The sequence below is a fragment of the Neofelis nebulosa genome, chromosome 10 (genome assembly GCF_028018385.1).
Source record: "Neofelis nebulosa isolate mNeoNeb1 chromosome 10, mNeoNeb1.pri, whole genome shotgun sequence".
NCBI classification, from domain to species: Eukaryota; Metazoa; Chordata; class Mammalia; order Carnivora; family Felidae; genus Neofelis; species Neofelis nebulosa.
The window spans coordinates 104,735,101-104,758,980 of record NC_080791.1 but is presented as its reverse complement, the minus strand read 5'-3'; the positions used below and the strand labels follow the sequence as shown (position 1 = coordinate 104,758,980).

At 43.2% G+C, this 23,880-nt stretch overlaps 2 protein-coding genes across 4 annotated transcripts in view; one reads left to right on the top strand and one right to left on the bottom strand.

Moving 5' to 3' along the window:
- LOC131487942 (membrane-spanning 4-domains subfamily A member 4A-like) overlaps window positions 1–23,880 on the top strand; it is a 167,218-nt gene that overhangs the window by 808 nt on the left and 142,530 nt on the right. The gene's annotated exons all lie outside the window — the stretch shown is intronic.
- Window positions 7,064–20,713, bottom strand: MS4A1 (membrane spanning 4-domains A1). 2 transcript variants are annotated; one of them, XM_058689147.1, is made up of 7 exons: window positions 20,535–20,713; window positions 14,187–14,361; window positions 13,648–13,767; window positions 12,414–12,470; window positions 10,669–10,908; window positions 9,790–9,891; window positions 7,064–8,902 (listed from the first exon to the last, which is right to left on the bottom strand). In XM_058689147.1, exons 2-7 carry the CDS (start codon window positions 14,343–14,345, stop codon window positions 8,684–8,686), a joined length of 897 nt encoding a protein of 298 aa, XP_058545130.1. In that variant the 5' UTR covers window positions 14,346–14,361; window positions 20,535–20,713; the 3' UTR covers window positions 7,064–8,683. The 2 variants fall into 2 exon arrangements, with proteins under 2 accessions (XP_058545130.1, XP_058545129.1); XM_058689146.1 differs by lacking the exon at window positions 12,414–12,470 and having other exon boundaries at window positions 20,535–20,712.

The following is a 23,880-nucleotide window of genomic DNA, read 5'->3' as shown; positions in this document are numbered from 1 at the left end:
CTCAGCTTCCGAAACAGGACACTCTCTTAAGTCCCCCTCCTGCTTTCCTGGATGCCCTCAATTTCATCTTCGCTGATTTCACTTTCTCCGACAACAGCTAAACCCGGGCCTTCTTTACAAAGTGTCTGTCACCTTCTCCTGGGAGCTTCCATTCATTAACTCTGTCAATTTGTAAGTGAATCTTTTGTGCAGTTCCACCTTCAATCCTGTTCTCCCATCGGATTTTCAAACTTGTATTTGCAGGTATTTGCATATCAGAATGACCCTTCAGTCTGCAGTGTGAAATTGTAGAACCAGCCCAGTCTGAGCTCGTGATCCAATTCCCAAGCTTCCGGTTTCTCGGCGTCCCATCTCTCTCCACGAGCCCTGTCCCCATTTCATGCCCTTCCTACCCCTATCATCCAAACTCAAAGCTGAGAGAGATCTTTGATTACTTCCCTTTTATAGCTAATAAAGTCTTTCACATCCATTAACCCCCAAATATCTTTAAATACACTTTAAATATCTCTACACACTCGCCCTTCTCTCTACTTAATGCAGGACTAGTTTCTTATTTACTCCTGTTGTTTCTCTTATTTTCTACACTATTAATTATAATTTCTTGCTTTCCTACTCAAACATCTGCAGCGATTCCCTGATACTTATGAATTCAAGTCTGGATGCTGTGGGGATTTAAGATTCTGCACAGCGTGGCCCCGGCCTTTCTCTACTGCCTTGAGTCTAATTACCCACTAATTTAACCACAATCCATCTAGGTGATTCTGTTATTGCCTCTGAACACAACTAGGATGTTTCTGTTTTCATCCTGTATAGGTATTGCCCCACTTACCTGGAGTATTTGTTCCTTACTCTCTTACTATAGAATTTCTACCTATTCTCAATTCAACTCAAATTCCTCCCATTCCATGAGATTTTCTTGTGATGCGCTAAGACTTCATAGAACTCAGTCCTGTCCCGTAACAGTATTGAGCAATTGTTTTGTGCTATGAACTAGGGCATTGACTGTTATTTAGTCCTTCCTGGCTGTCTTCTATCTCTTTTAAAATTATTTTTATTGGAATACAATTCACACATGGTAAAACTCACCTGTTTTAAGTGTTTTTAAATGGCATTCCCAAAGTTTTATGACCATCACCGCTATCAATTCCAGAGTATTTTCATCACCTCCAAAGGAAACCTGAGAGTTACTCTACATTTCCCCCTCCTCCCAGCCTCTGGCAACCGCTAATCTACTCTCTGTTTCCATAGATTTGCATTGGCAAATCATGGGCATTTTGTATAAATCGAATAAGAAATCTGTGGCTTCTGTATCTGGCTTCCTGTACTTAATGTGAAGTCTCTAAGGGTCATCCATGTTGTGGCATGTACCAGTACATTGTTCCTTTTGATGGCTGAGTAATGTTTTATTATATGGGTTCACCACATTTTCTTTGTTCATCGGTTGGTACACATTTGCGATGTTTCTGGTTTTTGCCTGTTACGAATGATGCTTCTGAGAACGTTTGTGTAGACGTTTCTGTGTAATCGTATGTTTTCAGTTCTCTTGAGACTATGGGTGGCCCACTGGGTCTTACAGTAACTTTACGTTTAGCTTTGTGAAGAACTGCCAAAGACATTTTTAAAGAAGTTACACCATTTTCTATTACCACTAGCACTATATGAGGTTTCCAGTTTCTTCAAATACTCACCAACACTTCTTACTTCCGTTTTGTTTATAGCCACCCCCATGGGTGTGATGTAGTCCTCATTGTGGTTTCGATTTGCATTTCCCTAGTGACTAATGATGCTGGGCATCTTTTCATGTGCCTATTGACAATTTGTATGTTTCACTTGGAGAAATATGTATTCAGATCCTTTGCCACTTTTTAAGTTGGGTATTTGTCTTTTTAATTGTTGAGTTGTAAGCTTTCTTGATACTTTTGGATTTTAGACTCTTATCAGACATAAGATTTACAAATGTTTTCTCCCCTTCGATGGATTCTAATTTTACTTTCTTCATGGTGATGTTTGTGGCACAAAAGTTTTATTTTAAGCACATAAGTTTTTAATTTCAGTCATGTCCAATTTATTTTTTCATCATTGCCTAATCTAATATCATGAAGTTTCCACCTAGGTTTTCTTCTAAGAGTTTTCTAGTTTGGGCTCTTATGTTTAGGACTCTGATCCGTGTTGACCTAATTTTGTGCATGGTGTAAGTGTCCAATTTCATTTTCATGTGGCTGACCAGTCTTTCCACCACAATTCATTGAAAAGATTATTCTTTTTCCATTGAATTTTCCTGAACCTGTGCTGGTTATCTTTTTTACCCCAACAAAATAGTTTTTATTTTATTTTATTTTATTTTATTTTATTTTATTTTATTTTAATTTTATTTGACTTTATTTTATTTTTTATTGAAGTAAAATTGGCATATAATATCCTATTAGTTTCAGGTATACATATAGTGATTCAGTATTTTTATACATTCTGAAATGATCCCAAATTAGTCTAGTTACCATCTGTCACGATACAAAGTTATTACAGTGTTATTAACTATATTCCATTCCCAGTGATGCAAATTACATCCCCATGGCTTATTTATTTTATAACTGGAAGTTTGTATATCTTAATACCCTTCACCTATTTTGCCTACCCCTCCCCCCCCAATCCCTCCTCTCTGGCAACCACCAGTTTGTTTCCTGTAGCTATGAGTCTGTTTCTGTTTTGTTTATTCATTCATTTTGTCTTTTAGATATCACATATAAATGAAACCATGTGGTATTTGTCTTTCTTTCTTTCTTTCTTTCTTTCTTTCTTTCTTTCTTTCTTTCTTTGTTTCTTTTTGTTTTTTTGAGAAAGAGAGAGAGGGAGAGGGGCAGAGAGAAAGACAGAATCTTAAGCAGGCTTCATGTTTGGTGCAGAGCTCTACTCAGGACTCAATACCATGACCCTGGGATCATGACCTGAGCCAAAATCAAGTCAGACGCTAAACTGCTTGAGCCACCCAGGCACCCCATGCCCCAGGATTTCATTATTTTTTATGGCTGAGTAATATTCCATTACACACACACACACACACACACACACACACCCCTTTCTCCATCTATCAGTGGACACTTAGGTTGCTTCTGTATCTTGGCTGTTATAAATAATGTTTCAATGAATATGGACTTGCCTATATCTCTGAAAATTTGAATAAATTTTTTTATTTCTTTGGATACTCAGAAGTGGAATTGCTGGGTTGTATTATAGTTCTATTTTTAATTTTTGAGGAAATTAAACCTCCTTACTGTTTTCCATAGTGGCTGCACCAGTCTACATTCCCACCAGCAGTGAATGAGGATTTCCTTTTCTCCACATCCTCACCGGCACTTGTTACTTTTTGTCTGTTTTGGTAATAGCCAATCTGATCTGTGTGAGATGGTATCTGATGTGGTTTGCGTTTGCATTTCTCTGATAATTAGTGATGTTGAGCATATTTCCACGTGACAGTTGTCCACCTGTATGTCTTCTTTGGAAAAATGTCTATTTAAGTCCTCTGCCCATTAAATTTTTTTTTTATATGGGACAAGAATATAGACCATAGAAGTGTAGGTCTATTTCTGGGGTTTCTATTCTATTCCATTGATGTATATCTGTCTGATTCCATTGATGTATATCTGTTTTGTGCCAATACCATACTGTTTTGATTACTATACCTTTGATTACTATAGCTTTGTACTATAGTTTTGAAATCAAAGACTGTGATAACCTCCAGCTTTGTTTTTCTTTTTCAAGATTGCTTTGGCTATTTTGGGTCTTTTTTGGTTCCATACTAATTATAGGATTCTCTGTTCTAGTTCTGTGAAAAATGCGAAAATTGGTATTTTGATGGGGATTGCATTGAATCTATAGTTTACTTTGGGTAGTATGGACATTTTTAACAACATTAATTCTTCCAGATCATGAGCACAGTGTATCTTTTCATTTATTTGTGTCATCTTAAATTTCTTTCATCAATGTCTTACAGTTTTCAGGTACGGGTCTTTTAATTCCTTATTTAAATTTATTCCTAGGTCTTTTATTCTGTTTGATGCAGTTGTAGATGGGATTTTCTTAATTTCTCTTTCTGGTAGCTCATTATTAGTGTATAGAAATGCAACCGATTTCTGTATGGTAAGTTTGTGTCCTCTGACTTTACATATTTCATTTGTTAGCTTAAGAGTTTTTGGTGGAATTTTTAAGGTTTTCTATATATAGTATCATGTCGTTTGCAAATAGTGACAGTTTTACTTCTTTCTTTCCAATACAGATGTCTTTATTTCTTTTTCTTGCCTAATTGCTATGTCCAGGACTTCTAATACATTGTTGAATAAAAGTAATTAGACTGGGCATACTTATTCCTGATCTTAGAGGAAAAGCTTTCATTTTTTTCATTGTTGAGTATGATTTTGGCTGTGGGTTTGTCATAAATGCTCTATTATGTGGAGGTACATATTTTTTTTTAATTTTTAAAACATATTATTAAGATATTTTCACTTGTTTCATTTTCTTCTTTTTTCTTTTTTGTTTTTTTTAATTTTTTTTTAACGTTTATTTATTTTTGAGACAGAGAGAGAGACAGAGCATGAGTGGGGGAGGGACAGAGAGAGAGGGAGACACAGAATCAGAAGCAGACTCCAGGCTCTGAGCCATCAGCTCAGAGACCGATGCGGGGCTCAAACTCACGGACCGCGAGATCGTGACCTGAGCTGAAGTCGGACGCTTAACCAACTGAGCCACCCAGGTGCCCCTATGTGGAGGTACATATTTTCTATACCAACTTTGTTGAGAGTTTGCTTATAATAGGTACACTTTTAAATCATCTCTAATTAAGCACTACAAGTTTTGAGGACTTGGAGCTTCTCTTATCTTTAGGTATACCCCTCTATACTTTACAGTATTCCTTGACCATAGTAGGTGCCTGGTGGATATTTTGCTACTGTCTGTTTCTCCAATCAGATAGTGAGGCTCTAAGGGGAGGGATCTCTGCTTATGTTTGCTCATCAGAAGCCTGAGATCAACAAATATTTTTGGATGAATGAATTACTTTAGGATTTTTGTTCTCTCTTGCAGAAGAATGCATAGGAGGCACGAATAAGTTTTTTCTAGTAAGTCAGGAAGGGAAGTGATGAGTGAAGAGCAAACATAATTCCAGAGAATAATCTGAAATTAGCTTTGTTTTTGCCACCATATGATCCTACCATATTCATTTTATATTACTTGGTCCTCATTAGCTCAGAACATACAACCAGCTTTTAAATTAAAGGAAACCCGTTTAAGAATTTTAGACTTGGGGCACCTGGCTTGCTCAGTCAGAAGAGCACACGACTCTTGATCTCAGGGTTGTGAGTTTGAGCCCTGCATTGTGTGTAGAGATTACTTAAATAAATAAAAGTTAAAAAGCACTGCAGACTTAATGTAGGAAAATTTCTGATTTGAACCTTCCCCATCAATGTTTTAGGTTTTTAAAACATATCAAATCCATAAATGAACTTGTGCTAACTCAGTCTGAAGCTACCATTTATATGTATTGGATCTTTGACTATTTACCTGTCAAAGTGCAAAATTGATTTCCTGGCTTTTAACATATGTCATTACTTCCTATTGACAGACTTTGTCAATGTTTGAAGTGTAAAATCACATTCTGCAGCTCCAAAAGTGATTTGCAAAAAAAAAAAAAAAAAAGGCCCTTAGTACTCACTTATAGAGGAATATTGAATTATTCTGTATTGATTAGTGAAGTACTAAGTTGCAACTAAATAGCTTATGAGAATTATATATCAATAAGGAACAACATTTATGATATAATGTTAATTATAAAAAAACATATTATGTAGTGATTGAAGCCAGGTACAATTATGTATTACTATGAACTGGAGTGATCAACCCTCCTGGTTTGCCTCTGACTATTTAGGTTTTAGCACTGAAAGTTCTGCATCTCAGGAAATCCCTCAGTCCCAGACAGACTGGGATGGTCAGTCACCCTCTAAGGAACAAATTGCCAAAGGGATAATTGGGGAGAAAAGTCATAGCAATGATTTTCGTTCTTCTTTAATAATAGACATTAATGGTGTCTCAAAAGGAGTTATGTGAGGTTAGTACAAACTGATTATGATTTGAGATCATAAAAATGAATAAAATAACTAATATAACATTACATTAATTATACTTGAACAAAAATACATATATATAATAAAATTTATTTTTTTAAACTTTTTTCTTTATATATTTATTTGAGAGACAGAGACAGCATGAGTGGAGAGGGGCAGAGAGAGAGAGGGAAAGAGAGAATCCCAAGCAGGCTCCATGCTGCTTGCGCAGAGCCCGATGAGGGTCTCAAACTCACAAAACCAAGAGTTGGACGCTTAAGCGACTGAGCCACCCAGGCGCCCCAAGAAAATAAAATAAAATTTTTAAAGACACAATGGTTTTGGAGAGGGATCCTCACATATATTTCAGAAATGGAGAAAATAAGATAGAAGACAGAGCTTATCTTCTTTGAAGGTTTTCTCATTAGTTTTTTCCTTGGTCTGCCATTGCTGTCTTCCCTTTCCTCTAGTTCAAGGCAGGAGTGCCTGCCACCTATTTCAGGCACATTCCGGAGTGCTCAATGTGAGAAATCAATTATTCGATTATTAAATCTTCCGTGAAAACTTTCCTTGGGAATGCATGTGTGTAAGAATACACTGACACCCGAGGGCACCTGGGTGGCTCAGTCCATTGAGCGTTGGACTTTGGCTCGGGTCATGATCTCACAGTTCATGAGTTTGAGCCCCAGATTGGGCTTGCTGCTGTCAGCACAGAGCCTGCTTCGGATCCTCTGTCCCCCTCTCTCTGTCTGTCCTTCCCCCACCCACATTCTCTTTCTCTCTCAAAAATAAAAATAAATATTAAAAAAAAAAAAAAGAATACACTGATATACACAGTTGATGTCCTGACATCCCACAGTTCAAACCCATATTGGGATTATGTGAATATAAACTTAAGGCTATAGGAGCCTCCCTTGTGGTCTGACGTTACAAGAATAGAGAAGACTGGGAAAACACTGTGTTGGAATCATCTGTTTCAGACAAGAACACAAATATAGTTTTATTTATTTAAGGCTAATTTTCAGGACTTTACATATAGAGATGTTTCATCTCTCTCTCTCTTTTTTTTTTTTCTAAGCACAGGAAAGATCTTCTATCGGTGGTCCCTAACAAAGTAGAAATATCACAAGGCATGGAAATTGCTTTGACTGTTGACCTGCCAGAATCTGGCAGGGTTTATCGTATAGAAAATGCCCAAATGTAATTGATAGATTATAAACATTCTTCCTATGTAAGGTACTAGTATCTCTAAATATGAACAGGAATTGAGAAGTAGGGTAGCGATTGCCTGAGATTTGGCATTGTAACTAATTACATTATTTTCAAACATGATCTTTTTTGAGAATGTCCATAGTACTTAGTGTCTGCATTATGTAACCTAACAACCAAGTATATATTAATGATGTGAGTAGTTTTCCAAATGTTGTGAATGTCTGTGTTTTTTATCCCTGAGAAGCAAAACTTGATTTCTGACTCTTCTGTGTCTCTCCGAACACCTATTTTATGCTAATCAGAGAGTAGGTGCTTATTAAAACCTGTTGACTTTGCTCAGGTAGTTTATACAGGCTGTTTGGTTATTTAAAACATTTTAGGATTAGAGTAGGAAGATATGGGTACAAAAGAAGGCTCTCAAAATTATTAGCTGTGACCATTAGCAAATTACCTTTACCTATTTTTAAGTTACTTAGCCTCTTTGAATCATTTGTAAAAATATGGATAGGGATTTTTTTTTCTTGATGATGGAAGATCAAATGTAATTATTTGATAAACTACTCTGTGAAATGGAAATTACTCTACAAATGCAACCATTGATTATCATTTAAGATGTGGGTACTCATTATGGCATCTTCTTTGATTCTTTCTTCTCTTGCCTAAAGGCTGAAAGTAGGTAGACAGTGCAACCAAGAGCCTAGAGCAGGAGTTAGGGAAAGTTAAGACAGATACAGACATGCCCATTTATAAGCTGCGCTGTTTGTACGAAGGAAGAGCTGGGTGTTGGCCACTAAGAAGTTCCCTGGTGGGGTGTAGGCACTCTAAGAGTGTACCACAGTGTCAGCCCCGTAGAAAGATAGCTGGACTAGTTCCTTATCTCACCTCCCTACCATTACTTTTTACTCTCTTTAGGACAGTGGTGCACAAGGGACTCCACAACATACGTAGATGTGGAAGGAATTAAAGGAAGTGTAGGGATGGCCTGCACAGTGGTTTATCTTTTTCATCAGGGGCAGAGTCTCTCTGTTGCAGAGGGACGAGGTGGAACCTCTACTCCGACCGCTACTGCAAAGCCTCGCCTGGGAAGGAGGCCGGTGAGCACTGCCGAGGTGCAGCCCTTGCTCTGCCTTGTTTGAATTTCAGTAAGCTGCCCCAGACAGGAAACGTGCCGACATAGTCGCCTGCCATGGCTGGATTCTCTGCATGAGAGAGCGAGCGAGCGCGAGCGAGTGCCAGTGAGCTGTGGTCACTCCGTGCGAAGGCCAGAGAGACATGTGGAGGGTGCCTGCAGAGGGCCTCAGGAAATGAGGGTGAATACGTCTCTTGGAAGCTGTGAACACTAATGCCTAAGAAAAGGAAACAGAAGACAGAAAAAGAATAGTTTAAGGAATGCTATCGTTTTCTATGGGTGAAGGTTCCTGGTCTTGAGGAGGTTCCGGAAAGTTCATTTCCGTTTCCTCCTCCTCTTCTTGGACTGGAATGATTTCAATGCCTTCTTCATTCTTTGGTTGGGAAGATACTTCAGTCAGCTCGACCGCTTCTTCTGTTATTTCAACTAGCTGTTCTTTTTTTTCTTCGGCAGCTAACAGGACAACTACATCCTGGAATACAAAATTAAACAAGCGTTTCTGGACCTTTACTTTTGGTGCATTTGTCAGCAGTGTCTGTGAATGTCTATCAAAGACCTCCTGTTTTCTGTGCCATTTATGCTTTTTCCTATATGCCTCCAGATACCAGGACTGATTTCCCACGTGCCCAGATCCTCACCAAATCACCCATCAAAGCTCATCTGCAAGATCAGCAGATATTTGCCACTTTGCCTGGAATGATCACACAGTATTTTGGGAAAGAACGCTGCAGTAATGGGCGAATTTAGATTCGAGTTTTGATTTGCCTCTTATTGCCTATAACCTTGGGAAGGTAATTTTCTCTCTAGTCCTGTTTTTCTCATCTGCAAAATGAAGGACTTGTGACAGTCTCTCGGTTGTATCGTGAGTCTAACATCCTGTGGTTCTGAAGCAGTTGATGCAGCTCTGTCACGGGGATATTCGTATCTCCCAATTGTGGAGCCTCTTTGACCCATAGTTTTGGAAGTGGGATCTGATGAAAGGGTGGCGGTGGGGCGGGGTGGGGAGGGGAATGCTGGGAAATGAAGTGGACGAACCAGTGCTTTCATCAGCCTGTCCGGCTTCCACACGTTACATGTGGGATCACGAAATCAAGATGGACGCCTGGAGCGGGGCAGAGCTGAAGGCTCGTGAGCACACGTACTGCAGGGCTGTATCCTCTGTCTAACCTTTAGACTGGCTTCAAATCTCAAGACACTTTTTCCTCATTATTGGTATTCTCTGCTTTCCAGAAATCTGCCAAGACCATTTTTCACGAAGCTCCTAGTCTCAAAGTTACGTCAGATTACATTCTCCAGAAATGAGTTTTTGTAGACGTGATTTCCTAGAGGGGCTTAGTGGACAGGATGGCTACTACTCACAGCTTTAGGTTTGGAGCACAGTTTTTTCCATTCATTCTCAACAATGCCAGCTGTCACAAGTTTCTGGAATAAGGTAAAGACCACCATCACGGCAAAAATACTCTGAGGAACGACAGAAAAAGTGAAGGCAAGAATGTGATAACAGCTTAAAGACTATGGTTGGTACTCAGTAAATGCCTCTTGGGTAAAATTAAATGATTAAAAGATCAGTTCTGTAGAAGATGGGTTCTTTAGAAGATGAATTCTATAGGTGAGTAATGACCAACTGTAAACACTACTAGTTATCTTCATAACCCCGACCCTTAGCACAGCTGCCTTCACAGACGGTTAATGCATGTTGCTGATAGGAAATAAGGTAGCAGCAATTAGTTGAAGAATCAATTCTATGTAGGAAAAATTAATCAGTGACTCCCAAATTAAGTTGTATCCAGCTTTTTAGGTGTTATGGTATCACAACCAAGGAAACCTGTCTATACTCGGGAGATGCATTTTTCCCCTTCAGAGTCTCCACTAAAAACTCACTGAGGCAAAAGGTGTTCATAAAACTTAGGTGCTTCTTCAATGTCCACCTTAATCAAGCTAATAAATGTTAACCGATACTAATATAAAAATGTTAAACAAACACGTAGCACCCTCTGTGTACCAGTTCTAAATGTTTTTGTATGTGTTAACTTGCTGCTCAAAACAGCCCTGTGAGGTAAGTACTGGCACTTTCCCCATTTTACAGTTGAAGAAACTGAGGCAGAATGTGGTTAAAATTCTTGCCCCAAAGCCAGATAGGCAGTAAGTAGCAGATGTAGCCAGTCTGGATCCAGAGTTGGCACTCGTAATAAAAATGCCAGACTTCTTTCCTGAGAAGAAATCCAGTCTCACACTTACCAAGAAAACAGATCGTATGCTGTCACAATATTTTATAGACAGAGAGTTTTTCTCAGAGGGCTTACTCTCCGGTTGACAGGTGTGGATGTCAATATATGGCTTGGGACTTTTAAGAAGATTCAGGTTCTCCATTTTAAAAAAATGGGAGATTGCAATATTAAATATGTCCATGATCAAAAGAATCATTCCAGAAATAGCAGCAAAGAGGCTCAGTGAGTTCATTATCATTTTCCCTTTGACCTGAAATGGAGACATAAAGACATGTTAATGGGGTTTGATTTCATTTGGAGAATACAGGCTAGGAAGGAATTCCAGATCCCATTCCTCCCATTCATAAAGGCACTGCACCCAAATCATCCTAAGCCACACTTCTCTCAGTGGTTTTTAATGTCCTTGTCACCGTAAAATGAAAACCTTCATCTCTCATTCCTGTTCCTTCCTCAGTCTTCCTCATCTCATTTTACCCTGTCACATCCAATCAGTTTATCAAGAGAAAATTTTAGGAATACTCCTAAATTCTTCTATTTTGCATCCTTGCAGTTCCTTTCACTGCCCCTACCATCACGCCGGTGGCATTCGGTAAATACTGGCTAAGTGAAGGTAAATAGTCTTCAGGTTATATATGTCTGCATTAGAAGGTACAGGGAAGAAAGGGAAGGAGGTTCTTGTATCACCATGAAGTGGGTGTAGGGAGGGAGAGCGCAGATAGAGCCCTCTGGGTCTCTACCATCAAGTGGAAACTAACAGTAGCAAGAACACCACCACCTACTCCCTATTGACATGGGTTGCAATCAGCCTCAGTCTACCGTCTTTCAAAACATAATTAGGGCCGATGCCTCGGGGTAGCACCGGTGAAGGGTGTCAGAATGAGTTCTACCTGCAGGGATGATAGAAGGTCAAACCAGGAAAATATAAGTGACACGTACCATAATAGTATGGGATTATTGATGGTTATTTTAAGACCTATATAGTTCATCCCTGGCTGTAGGACCTACAGATTGCAAGTCAGTAGGACTTGCTGTATCTGGAGAATAAAAACAACTTGATCTTCCTAAATATTTTTTTTTTCTTCAAAGACTGAGTTTAGCAGACCACCTCTTGAGAGGAGCCATTTCAATCCACTCCATCCGTCACTGGCTTTGGAAGTGCCACAAGTCAGTAACAGCTTATTAGTCAGTATAAAAAACTTGGGGGAGGAAACTTGCTGGTAAGCTCATGACCTGGGTGTAAGTGTGTTGGGAGGGCTATAGGACAAGACCCTCTGTAGCTCCTTATATAGCCTCTGAAGCACCTGCACGTATGTTACTCCATTACATACTCATGACCATATGGTACCACCATTTTTTAGAGGTATGGAGGGGCAAACTGACTTGCTCAAAGTTAGCAAGGATTGAGTTAATCACAGTATTGATTAGAGTTTTCCTCAGCGGTGGTCGGAGAGAAAGTACACCGCTTTCAAAGAGACCTGTTAGTCTCACACATTTAACATTCATAAGATCATAAGCATGTGGCTGTTCTTTGGTCTGCCTTTAATTCTGTTTCCGCGGACATAATTCAGGTAGGCCTCATTTCCAAGTTTTTCATGAATAAAATCACAACAGCGTTCTAGAGAATCTTTTGCCTTTTGGGGTTGAGAGAGAACTCAGTGCTACTGTGATTCCAAAGGTGTGTAAGGGTTTTTGTTTTCAACTGAGAAAGTAGGCATTTCTCGGATGCGTGGGGAAGAAGGACATACGATTACTTGCCAAACTGTTCCTGGGGTTTTTCTCCGCTGCTACCAGGAGTGATCCGGAAATGATATACTGTGAAAAGAGAGGTGGTGGGTGGGGAAGGTATGGGATAGATGGGAGAGGAGGCAGACAGGGAGGGAGGCAGAGAGGGAGATGGCTTTTAACATGGAGAACTGGTTGTTAAAAAGCTATCCACATTTCCATCCACTTTCACCAAACTGTCCAGCCATTTTTGCAGTATTCGTTCATTTTTCAGCATAGTTCTCCTTTTTGCATGCTCAGCTATATTCAGCTGATGCCTTTTATACAACTAACTGGGGAGCTGCGACCAGGAATATAGTAAGACCAGAGGCAGAACACAAGTTTTTGTGCCAACGAATACTAACACTGTGAACTTAAAAGCTTTATTTTCAGTTTCTCTCTTTTCTTTTTTAAGTTTGTGGAATTTCTCTTTGGAGTTCACAGTGATTTCACTGATTGTGATGCCAGGGAAGAATGAATCAAGGTCGCCTGAGTGCCACGGGCACACGCCATTAAAACGTTTGCTGCTACAGGAATTGATGGTGATCGTTTCCCATCTTCCTTGTTCAAGCTATGGAATGGAGGGGACGCTTGCTCTCATCCATCTCTCTTTGTTTTGAAAATCTCAGTCCTGGGCGTATCTTTCTAGTAGTAACTGTGAAAGTCTAATGGGGATATAAACATGACTCCTCTGTACCACACCCAGACGCGGCTAGAAAACATGTACACAAAACAGTCATGGGGATTGCTCATGACAGATTGCTGCTCTGCTGGTCAGCCAAAGGAGATTCATTTGCGATGGGACTGATTTCACCACCTGAGATAGTAGCTAAAGAGAATTGTAGGAAGAAGGAATAGGTGGGAGGAAATGGGATGCGCCTGCTCCTTCCTGCTTCCGGAAACACCCCGCCGCACAGTCCAAATGTTTAGTGCCCTTCTCACCCCTCTCCACATTGACTTTGGAGAGTCCTGCTTTGAACGGTCTTCCTTCCCTGTGTAGATCCATGCAGGGCACCTCTTTCTGAATGTACATGAAGTGTGACCACTGACTCAGGGAGATTCACACTCGGTTCCGTCAACCTCTCCTTCCGCTAAATTACTGTCACCTCATAACCTATTTCCCAGCCACATACTTGCCTCAACACAGAAATAATCTAGCATGCTGTTGTGGAGCTTTTAAACCTTTTTGTCTGCATCACTGCCCAAAGGGCTGTTAGTTGTTACTCACCATAATACCTCCCCAGAGAGGGTACCACACAGTCATACAGATGGGTGCATAGACCTCCATGTGGATCATCAGGAGGCCACCTAGGGCCATGTGGAAGAGTCCGTTCATAATCTGGACAGCCTGGAGAGAGAATTAGGGGTCTGATAAGGAACTCAAGTCATCATCAAGTCAGAAAGCAAAGGCTGGAAGCCCTGATTCCGGACCCGGGGCTGTGTAAAACGCCTAAAGGAAGTGGGGAAGGTGCCAAGATCTTTGTCTTGTTGCGATCTGCTTTCCTCACCACCTGGGGCATTTCCAAGACAGATATGTCTGGGATGCTGGTGACAAACTGGGATGGGAGACCCCTAAATATGCAGACCGCAAAATCAAAAGGAGACATAAGATCACCGTGACAACTTCTCTGTACATCCCTGATTTGGCACACTGTGTCCGACATAAAGGACACCTCACGTTGGATTGCATCCTGTACCTGGCCTATAGTTTCTGCTTGTCTAGGCCAGAGAGTCTCGCCGATATGGAACGGAGCACAGTTGACTTACCCCCAGTGGCTTAGATTCCTTCATGAAGAAGTTTTGTGTAGGGCCCACCACCGAAGGCATCTTTTTGGGAATTATTTTTTGAACGGGATTCATGGCAGTCGGACCTTTCATAGCATCTGCTGGGAGAGTTCCACTCATTGAATTTCTGGGTGTCGCCATTTCACCCTCAGAACTCCTAAAAATAAATAATAAAACGGGGGAGAGAGAGAATAGGATTTTCAGCGGTCTTTTGTCTCATGCATTGGCATACTTTTCCCTTTATTCTCTCCGTGAGTGTCGTTGAGGATAGGCATGGACTTTTCCCAGTGGCTTTGGGTCTGAGGCAAAGCCCACTACTATGTTCTAGCATCTCAGGCAAGGACATCGGGCCCCTGGAAATCCTGCCGGTATTCTTGACAACAGTGTTTGGGGCATACTTTATCATGGAAGAGAACACGCTCCTGTCCTGTTTGAGCACAGTTTGTTGAGAACAAACATGTCCTGGTTGTTTCTCATCCCTGAATGCTTTTCTTACGCTGTCATATTGGAAAGTGTATTTTGTACTGACTTTTCCTTGTCCTTTTGCTTCTCTGCCTTTGTCCATTGTGATGGGCCAGAGGCATCATGAGGGATAAGTGTCTGACTTCGGCTCAGGTCATGATCTCGCGGTTCACGAGTTCGAGCCCCTCTCTGCCCCTCCCCCACTCGTGCTCTGTCTCTGTCTCTGTCTCTTTAACATTAAATTTAACATAACATTAAATTTAAAACATTTTAAAACATTAAATTCGGCATAATGTCTCTTTAACTTAAACATGTTAAAAAGAGAGAGGGAGGGAGAGTCAGATGAGGACCGTCCTTAGTCAGCAGAGGCCGATTCTAGTCTTCCTTTACCACCAACTCTGCAACCTTGAGTAATCACTTTAAGGAGGTTCTCAGAGGTTGTATGTAAGACTGTGGCCTCCTGACACGGGTTGCCTAGGTTTAGATCAAATTCTATTTGCGGTGAAACTACAGGAAAATTCTTTAAACTCTGGGCCTTGTGCTTTTCAGCTGTAAGATGGGAATAATAATTCTTGTCTTAGGGTATAGGGTTTCTGTAAGACTCAAATGGACTGATGAGCTGTGTGTGGCTGGTGTCTTCATTTAGGTATATCTCAAATGTCAGCCTCTCAGAAAAGCCTTCCCCCAATCCTCGGTCCACAGCGCAGTCTTTTTCACAGCACCCGTTTTATTTCTGTACGTGGCCCGTATCACTGCAGGGAATTACCTTGATTATCTGCTTGCTTGTTTACGGTCAGTCTCTTCCCACTAGAATATAAATTCCTTCAAAGCAGAGACCTTATCGGTCTTGTTCAGTATCTAAATGGGGCCTGGATTGAATAGTTTCTTAATATTACTGAGGAAATAAATGCATGTAAAGCACCCATGTCTGAATAATTATTGCCTGTTTTTGTCGCTATTCTTGTTTTTACTATTATTACCTCTGTAAGCATTAGTTTCTATATTTTTCCCCATTGGAAAAATGAGAACAACGTCCCTGTCGCAGACATGTTGTGAGAAAGAAGTTCAGATGTGAAAATGCCTCCTACACGGGGAGAAAGGAGCAAGTGCTGTTTGTTCTCAGAATTCATGCTTTATTCATTTCTGAAGTTAGATGGTGATTATTATTGAGACCCTTTCCAGCTCTCATGTTTTAAGACTGCCCGGTTTTCTTCGTCTTGTGCTTCGTCTTGGGATTTATGTTTGCGTCAGCTACTTACGTGAATTCTATCGGGTCTTTCCTGGGCCCTGGAACTCTCCATAGAGATGCACCTTTGGTCTCGTCCTTGTTGGCTGTCAGTCACGTAAGGAGCCTTGGAGACAAAGACTGTCTGTCCAGCTTGCTTATCGTACTGAAGTCACACCAAGCCCGGCACTGTGGTATAGGACAGGTCCTTGGGAGTCACCCAGGCCTTACGTTTGCACCCAGTGTGTGGTTACAAAGAGATTTCGCATCCTCAGTTCATTGAAGCCTCACAGAGTAGACAAGGGATGAACTGTTGCTTTCATTTTGTAGAAAAGGTGGCAAAGGCACAGAATAGTTAGTCCCTTGTTCCCAGTTACATGACTACTGGAGATCGAAAGTGAGGGCTCGGACCTCTCCAACGAGGCATCTATGGCTGCTTTGTCCCCCGTGCAGGCCATGGGTTCAGCCTTTCACTTATGAACCTCTCCCTACTTCAGGTGGATGTGCTGTTTGGATGACTACTATAAAGCAGTTGAAAACAGACTCCCTGTCAGGAGGACAGAGGAGACTTCGGCTGGGTGCTCTGCACTTGATTTCACCCCACCTGCCGATTACCAGATGTCATGCGGTCTTGGAGGTCTCGGTGCTTTGCACCACAAACCACACCCAACAAGATGACTGACAAAAAGGAGTGTACTAAGGTAGGCCTCTAAGGAGCCTCCAGATTGATTCTGGCCAGCAGGCAGAACTTTGGGAGCTGGTCAGAAGCTCAGAAACCATTGTGGCCATTTGATAAATGAGGAAACTGTGGCCCAGGGATGGGCCGCGCCTCGTCACAGACCTTGCACCTGGTGACAGAGCCGACCAGAAGGCAGTCACCGCGGCTCTGAGGCCGGTGCTCTCTCTGCGGCCCCACAGCCAGACCATGTCGTGTAGTTGTTTATGGAGCATCCTCTATGTGCCGGGGTTACCGCACATGTAGTTCCAGGTCGCCCAACACCTGTCTTACCCAGAAGGCATCTTGTCTTTTTTTGCAGGTGTGGAAATGCAGGTTCAGAGGGGTTGGTTCGTTTCCCCATTTGTAGGAAGGGAATGGGCTGGGAGTCACCACATTCCTCATTTTAGCGAGGCTCATTTTAGTGAGGACAACTTAAAGAGCAAAGGTCATCAATTATCTGGACAGAAGGAAATGATGGGACTAGTGTGGTTTGAATTTCTCCTTATTTTTCAGCTGCCTGAGGCTGTGTCACTGTTACTGGTGAGATAAACCTCTTAACGTAAGCAAGTTCTGCTGCGGCTGTATCTGTAATGGCTAATGGCAGTAATGACCACTGGGGGGACATATTTTATTTCACTGGTAAAAATGTGCCTGGGTGGCTCAGTCAGTTAAGCGTCTGACTTCAGCTCAGGTCATCATCTCACAGTTCGTGAGTTCAAGCCCCTCATCGGGTTCTCTGCCGTCAGTGTGGAGCCTGCTGCGGAACCTCTGTCTTTCCCCCCTTTGCTCTCTGCCCTTCTCCCATTTGTACTCTCTGTCTCTGCCAAAATAAATAAATAAACTTAAAAAAATGATGTCTCATTATGGCAACTGTACTCCTGTGAAGGCTTCAACACATATTACTGTAAAATAGTTTATAAACACAAACATACCCATCATTTTGTATGGAAATAAGCTTTCTAAAATATGTACATATTTCAATGCCAGGGCATTGTCGACCAGGAACTGAAAATTTTCATTGTATGGGAATACGTAAAATTAGACCACATACTCCCAAGGATATTGTAGATCCCGCAGCTTTGCCCTGTGGTTGTTTCTTAATTGTTCACGGTGATTTAAAACAGTGCCCGGCACACAGCTCTGCTCAAAGCCCGGTTCGTACATCCGCAGGGGTGACTGAGCGCATTGGCCAAAATGTGGTAACAGCAGGATTTTGTGCTCACTAAACTATATCACCCTCAGGGCTCGGTTTATCTGACACTGCCTCACTCTATTACAGCGACTTCTGCAAATCTCTTCTGGTTTTTCAAAGGCACCACTGTTTCTGGGTGCATCCACTGCAGGACAGTCTCACAGCCTGTATGGGTTTGGGTTTGAATAATGACTGTTTAGGTCCAGTAATTACATCACTTAATGAGAAGTTCAAAGCTGCCTAGCTTTCGTTACCTCCACTTCCTCCCCTGCCACTCAAAATAGTTCTGGGTTTCTGCCCTTTCTGGTCCTGTGCGCTGAGCTCTGAGGAGGAATGTTCTTACTTCCATTCCCTCTGCCTGGGCTCCTCAGCCCCTCTCCAGCCCCCCTCCTTCCTCCAGGATGGCAGCCCCTCAGGGCAAGCGGGTCTTGTGTCTTCAGTCCGTGTGCACTCGCGTGCCACAGAAAGTGCTCGTCCCAGCTCTGGGGCCTGCCACGTCTGTGACCTCGCTACTCAAAGTACTGTCTGAGAACGTGGGAGAATTTGCAATTTATAATGTAGTAAACGCTCAGAGGATAACTGTGTCTTTTGTAGGACTGAGATGTACCGCAGCGTCCCCATTCCCAAAGCCCCTTCCTTTCATCCAGCAGCCACTGCCCAGGCCCCCCTCTGTCATCCCCGGCGTCTTCAGAGCCCCTCCACTCTGTTCCTCCACTTCTTCCCCACCCGCCCCCTCTGGGGGCCTCGCAGCAAGTGGGCAGAGCCGCTGGGCTGAGGCCACTTTGTGCAAGGACTGCCCTGCAGAGTCAGCGGCCTTTCCTCAGGCGTGAGCACTCAGATGGCTTTATTTCTGTCCCCCTGGCACCCAGGTTCCAAGAGCTGGAGCCGCGGTTCTCTCCAGCCCCTTCCCCTCCACGCCCAGTCAGGGCCCAAGTCCTGCTGCTTCTTCCTCTGTAAGGTGTCTTCTCTTGCATGCGGACCATTTTCTACCTCCAGTGTCACCCCCTGAGTTTCTCATTTCCTCCGCTGGTTGAGCACAAAAATCGTACTCTTCTGCCTTCAGTCTTGCTCTCGTCTAATCCATCCTCCACAGGGGCGGCTAGAGCAGGCCCCGAATCACTGCTTTAAGTCCTGCTCGACCTGAGCTTCAGCTCTTTGTCTAGTCTGTCTTGGCCTCCTGGGAAAACCTGCGCCTGGCCCCCCCACCCCATGGCCTTCACGGAGCATCGTGGCATCCCATTTGGAAGCCACACCGCACCGCTCCCCGCTGGACCGCTGGTCTGGGGGTATCTTCCTCTCTCTTTCCTCTCCACTTTGAAATGCTCCCCTCCTGCCCCCTTCGCGGTCTCCCCATTAGGCATTCACCTCCTTGGGACTGTTCCCGGCACGGACTCCTTCAAAGGCCCCAGCTCTCTGTATTCCTTACTTGTCCTCAGCTGTTTTCTCCTCTAACTGAGGGTATGTTCCCCAAGGGCTGTCCTGCTAGGGTTACGTGGAGAACCTGCTTTCCATGCACTACGAGCTCGATAGATGTTAAACCGAATGACTTCCTCAGCGAGGATTCCCACGTGAGCCCGCCGGATGTTGGACCAAAAGGTGGTCATGTCACCTCACCTGATGATCAGTGACATCAGGCCATTTTGTGGAAAACAGGGAAAGGCGGTCACATTATATACTGGTTCAGGAAACAATTATGACATGGCTAAAGCTCATCTTTGTTGCCCTTCATTAGATCTTCCTCATCTGCAGTGCCCACTCTCACTGCAGGCTTCTGTGATGGATTTGAGGCGGGATCTGATGCTCCGTTTCATGTTCCCCATCCCCCCCCCCCCCCCCCCCCCGTCGTCCAGTCCCCTCCAGAACATGTTAGCCTGCGAGGTTTAACAACATTTGGGGTATTCACATTTAGCAGCATATCTTTGGAGACCAAATCATTCAAAGCAAGAGAAATGGAAATATTTTCATTATAACCATGGCTGATTATTTTCTTCTTCAGTGCCAGGTGGTTCTGAGAATCTTAGGGTTTTAGCTCATTTAATCTTATGTAAAGCAGCGGGTGTTAACTGTCACCCCCATCTTGTGCGTGAGTAAAACCAGGGATGTAGAGGTTTGGTGACTTGCCTGTATCTATCAGAGGCCCCAGGCCTGCCCTGTGTCACTCACCTCCTGTGTACATGGGACATCAGCAGTGGAAGTGAACCACTGTAGATACCTTATAGGCGGTGGAGCTCCGGTTGGAGCCCAACAGATTGGTAACCATGCTCTCGTCTACGTGCTACATTACAGTCTGCTGCTTTTGTTCAGGACACCCAGTTCACTGGCCAGTGCCTTTCTTGAGGGAGGGAGTGGTTCAGAAAGCGGGTGGACAGCAAAGCCTGGCACCCCTCCTCAACTTGTGACACTGTCAGAAAACCCGACCGGGGAAGCCCTCGGGTGAAAGCCGAGAAACTCGAGTCTCCAAAACCATCCTATGCTTTACGCGTCACTCCCTTTGAGTCTTTTTTTTTTCTTAAAGTTTTTATTGATTTTGAGACAAAGAGAGTGTGCAGGAGGGGCAGAGAGAGAAAACCCCGAGCAGGCTCCACGCCGCCAGCGCAGAGTCCAATGCGGGGCTGGAGCCCACAAACCGTGAGCTCATGACCGAAGCCGAAATCAAGAGTTAGACGTTTAACCGACGGAGCCCCCCGGACGCTCCCTTTTTAGTCGCTTAAACAAAGCAAACTGGTTGCTTACCTGAGTGTCTGAGGCCTTAGGTCGCAAGGCTGACTCGGATGCTGGCTGCCGAGTTCACTTCCACTGCTGGTGTCCCACGTACACAGGAGGTGAGTGACATAGGGCAGGCCTGGGGCCTCTGATAGATACCAGGTGACAGGAAATCAGTGGCTTCTGCTACCTTGGCCTTTGCCCCAATCATTTTGGTTTAATGCACACATGCCAGAGCCAAAGGATATACAAAAAAGTTTCTGCCTTACCACGAGGTTTCACTTCTCGAAAAGGATCCCAGGGGACTGCCTGGCGTACTTTACGCTCCCCTAATTAGAAGAACTTTGCAGCCCCCACCCTGTAAGCAGGTGTGGACGGTGGGTCCCCAAGGGCAAGAAGGGCTCAAGAAACTCTCTACAGATGGGCTGCTAGGACTTTTACCTTTTTACTTCACTTTTAGGAGTAAGTGGGTGGGAAGAAGTCATCCAAGCAGAGAGATTCAGGAATCAGTAAGCCCGGTTGCTCGGGAGTATTGCAGGTATCCCTCTGCAACTATTGTCCACGTTTGCCCGCACTTAGGGTCCTCGTGGGACCACGTATGTCTCGTGTGGGATTTACTAGAAATGGCCTAAAAAATATACTTTGGTATTGTAGAGCACAGGCCCAGAAGCTTGAGAGGCAAGAGTTGCGTGTTTGGGGATACAAACTCAAGTAGGACTTTTACCTACAGACTCACTTTTCCCACCATCTTTCTGGTTCTCTTGCGTCGCCTCTCTCTTCAGTCTGGCCTGGAGCTGTGCTAGGGGTAGATCAAGTGAGGGATGGAAGAAGCCGGTGGCCAGGAAAGTGTGAACATTTGGGAAAGGAATTTTTGCCCAAAGGTTTCGTACCCCTTGCCTCCATCTATACGACCCCTATGTTCATGTTGTTGGATTTTTTTTTTTTTAATTGCTTTTTAGTTTCCTTGTGCATCGCTTTATCTTATTAGGGAGTCAGGGCTGTAACTAAGCAATTGTTTGCCTTCATCTAGTGATGAAAGAAGGCAGCGCTCCTGCCAAATCTGAGTTAATTCCTATCTTCCCTCCATCTCTCCCTCCCTCTGTCCCTCTCTCTGTTCTCCTCCCTCTCCTCCTCCCTCCCTCCTCTCTTCTCTATTTCTCCTTCTCACTCTCTATTCTTTAAGATGGTTCCGACTGGAGGGTCATAAGCAATGGGCGGTAGTCATTCTGGAGTGGCTGGTCTGGGTGCAACATAAAAACAAACGACACCTCCCCACCACTGAAGCAGGTCGTCAGTGGAACGGGCTACCATTTGAATAGAGGACTTGCTGTCATCAGTGTCCACACGTGAAAGGCACGCAGTCACCTCCCATAAATTTCGTAGAAGGGAAGTGGGACCATCAGCTCCACCATCCATCTCAGATTCTGGTTGTGGGTCTGAGGATCCACTGAAGTGCTTGAACGGTCGGTGCCGGGGCTGATCATTAACGTGACATCGGAGTTGTGGATGCTGGGGAGGCGTGAGGCTGGAGTCCAGGACGGTGGGTGGTCACTGGAGCGCACCTTCATTTCAGTGAGCATGGAAACAGGGTCCGGGCTTGCTCACGTATGGCATCGGTGAGGCTCGGACTGGGTTTGCACAACCTGAATTCCACATCCTTTTCTCGTGTCGGCCCTGTTCTGCCCACGTCTGGCTTAGAGGGTTTGCTACCCTGTTCTCGGTGGCCAGTGAGATCAGTTAGGCGGCTCTATAATAAATAAACTTGAATTTGAATAAACTTGAATTTGATTCTGCATAAACAAACACACTTTCGCTTTACCTTTGCTGGTTTGGATTGATTGACCTTTCAGTGCTTGAGTGTGTCGACATCCCCACCACAGTTTGGATTTGTCGGTAGCACTTGCTCTGTAATTTTTTTCTCTCTGTCATGTTTGAGGATATTGGGTCTGCCACCCATTTAAAATCTCTCCCCCTCTGAATGCAACCTCCTGTCATTACCTAGTGGCTTTCTTCCTTCCTGATGATGGTCTCTCTCTTAAAGTCTACACACAAGTTTATTAACTAAACTTTAATTTAGTTCAGTTTGCCTTCCTTTTATCCCCCCACCTCCTAACACTCCTACTTTTTTTTTTTTTTTTTAATCCTTGGGACATTTTGCCTATCCTATGAAAGACAATGATATCTGTCCTTGCCTTACTCGGTCAGCCTTACTACACGTCCCTTGAAAGCGGGGCCAGTTTTTCTGATTGTTGAGAGATTGTGGTTCTGTTTTGGTTCTTTCTCCCCCTCCAGATGATTATCACAATGCTCTCTCCAGTATCAGGAGGTAATATTATGGTGTGTTCCCCAAGACAAGGCGCTGCTCAGCAAGGCATTGGGGACCCCGAATTATCTGGTATTGGAGGGTTTCGGTTTCAGAGAATTGGTAAGGGAGAAGCAGGGTTCCTGAGAGGCGAAACTAAAGATCTTACTGCAAATAGATCTTGGTTATGACTTGGAAAATGTCACTGTTGTGTTTGTAAATCACTGATACCAAAGGAAAACGTAAATTCAAGTGCGTAAGAGCTTTGGAGTTTGCGAGGTCTTCCTTCTGATCCGAGGAACTACTTTATATTTTTCACAGGCAAATACTACTAGTTGAGCACCTACTTATATGCCAAGCACTGTCGGTATAACACCTGTAGTATTGATTCCGTTTTATGATTGTGGAGACGAACATTCAGGAAATGAGGGAAACTGGCCCCGAGTCACGTAAGTGATGAAATGTGACGTTGAGAAAGCAAGACACCCTCAATCACAAATTTGAAAGAAATCCTGCCATTTATGATGCGATTTTTAAGTTCTAGGCTCTGGTTAAATTAGTTCACATTTCATTTAAAGCTCACGGCAACCCCATTAGGTAGGTATTACTGTTGCATTTTAGTCTAGGAATTCAAAGCTCACAAAGGTTAAGTAACTTGTTCAAGTCCTTAAGCTTTAAATGGCAAAACTAACACTGAGACCTGGATCTGACTTAAAAGCCCTTACCGTTAGGCGATGGTGTCCCCACCCGTAAATAGATCTCATATATCCACGCATCTCAGCCTTACTCGGCTGCCACGTAGTTTTCATCAGAACATGACTCCACTGGAAATAGATATTTTAAGTAAATAAAATGACTATTTTTCATCAGAATCTTGCTCCCCCCGTCTCCTACCGTCACACATGTACGCATAGGCCTTTCTCCTTCCAGCTTATGGCAGAAACGAAAACCTGATAGTGTATTTCTTTGCATATGCTAAACGTTTTCTGCGCCAAAAGCAGCATAGGATGATGAGATTAGGATGATGAGATTTGGAGTTTGGCGTCGTGATTCAAATCCTGGTTCTAAATCCTA

Excerpts from the sequence above, each read along its gene's own strand:
- MS4A1 (XM_058689147.1), bottom strand. The coding sequence starts at position 14,345 with ATGGCGACACCCAGAAATTCAATGAGTGGAACTCTCCCAGCAGATGCT. Across the intron at positions 13,768-14,186 it reads AGGAATCTAAGCCACTGGGG|GCTGTCCAGATTATGAACGG; the intron begins GTAAGTCAACTG and ends TTCTCTCTCCAG. Across the intron at positions 9,892-10,668 it reads GCATACGATCTGTTTTCTTG|AGTATTTTTGCCGTGATGGT; the intron begins GTAAGTGTGAGA and ends GTCGTTCCTCAG.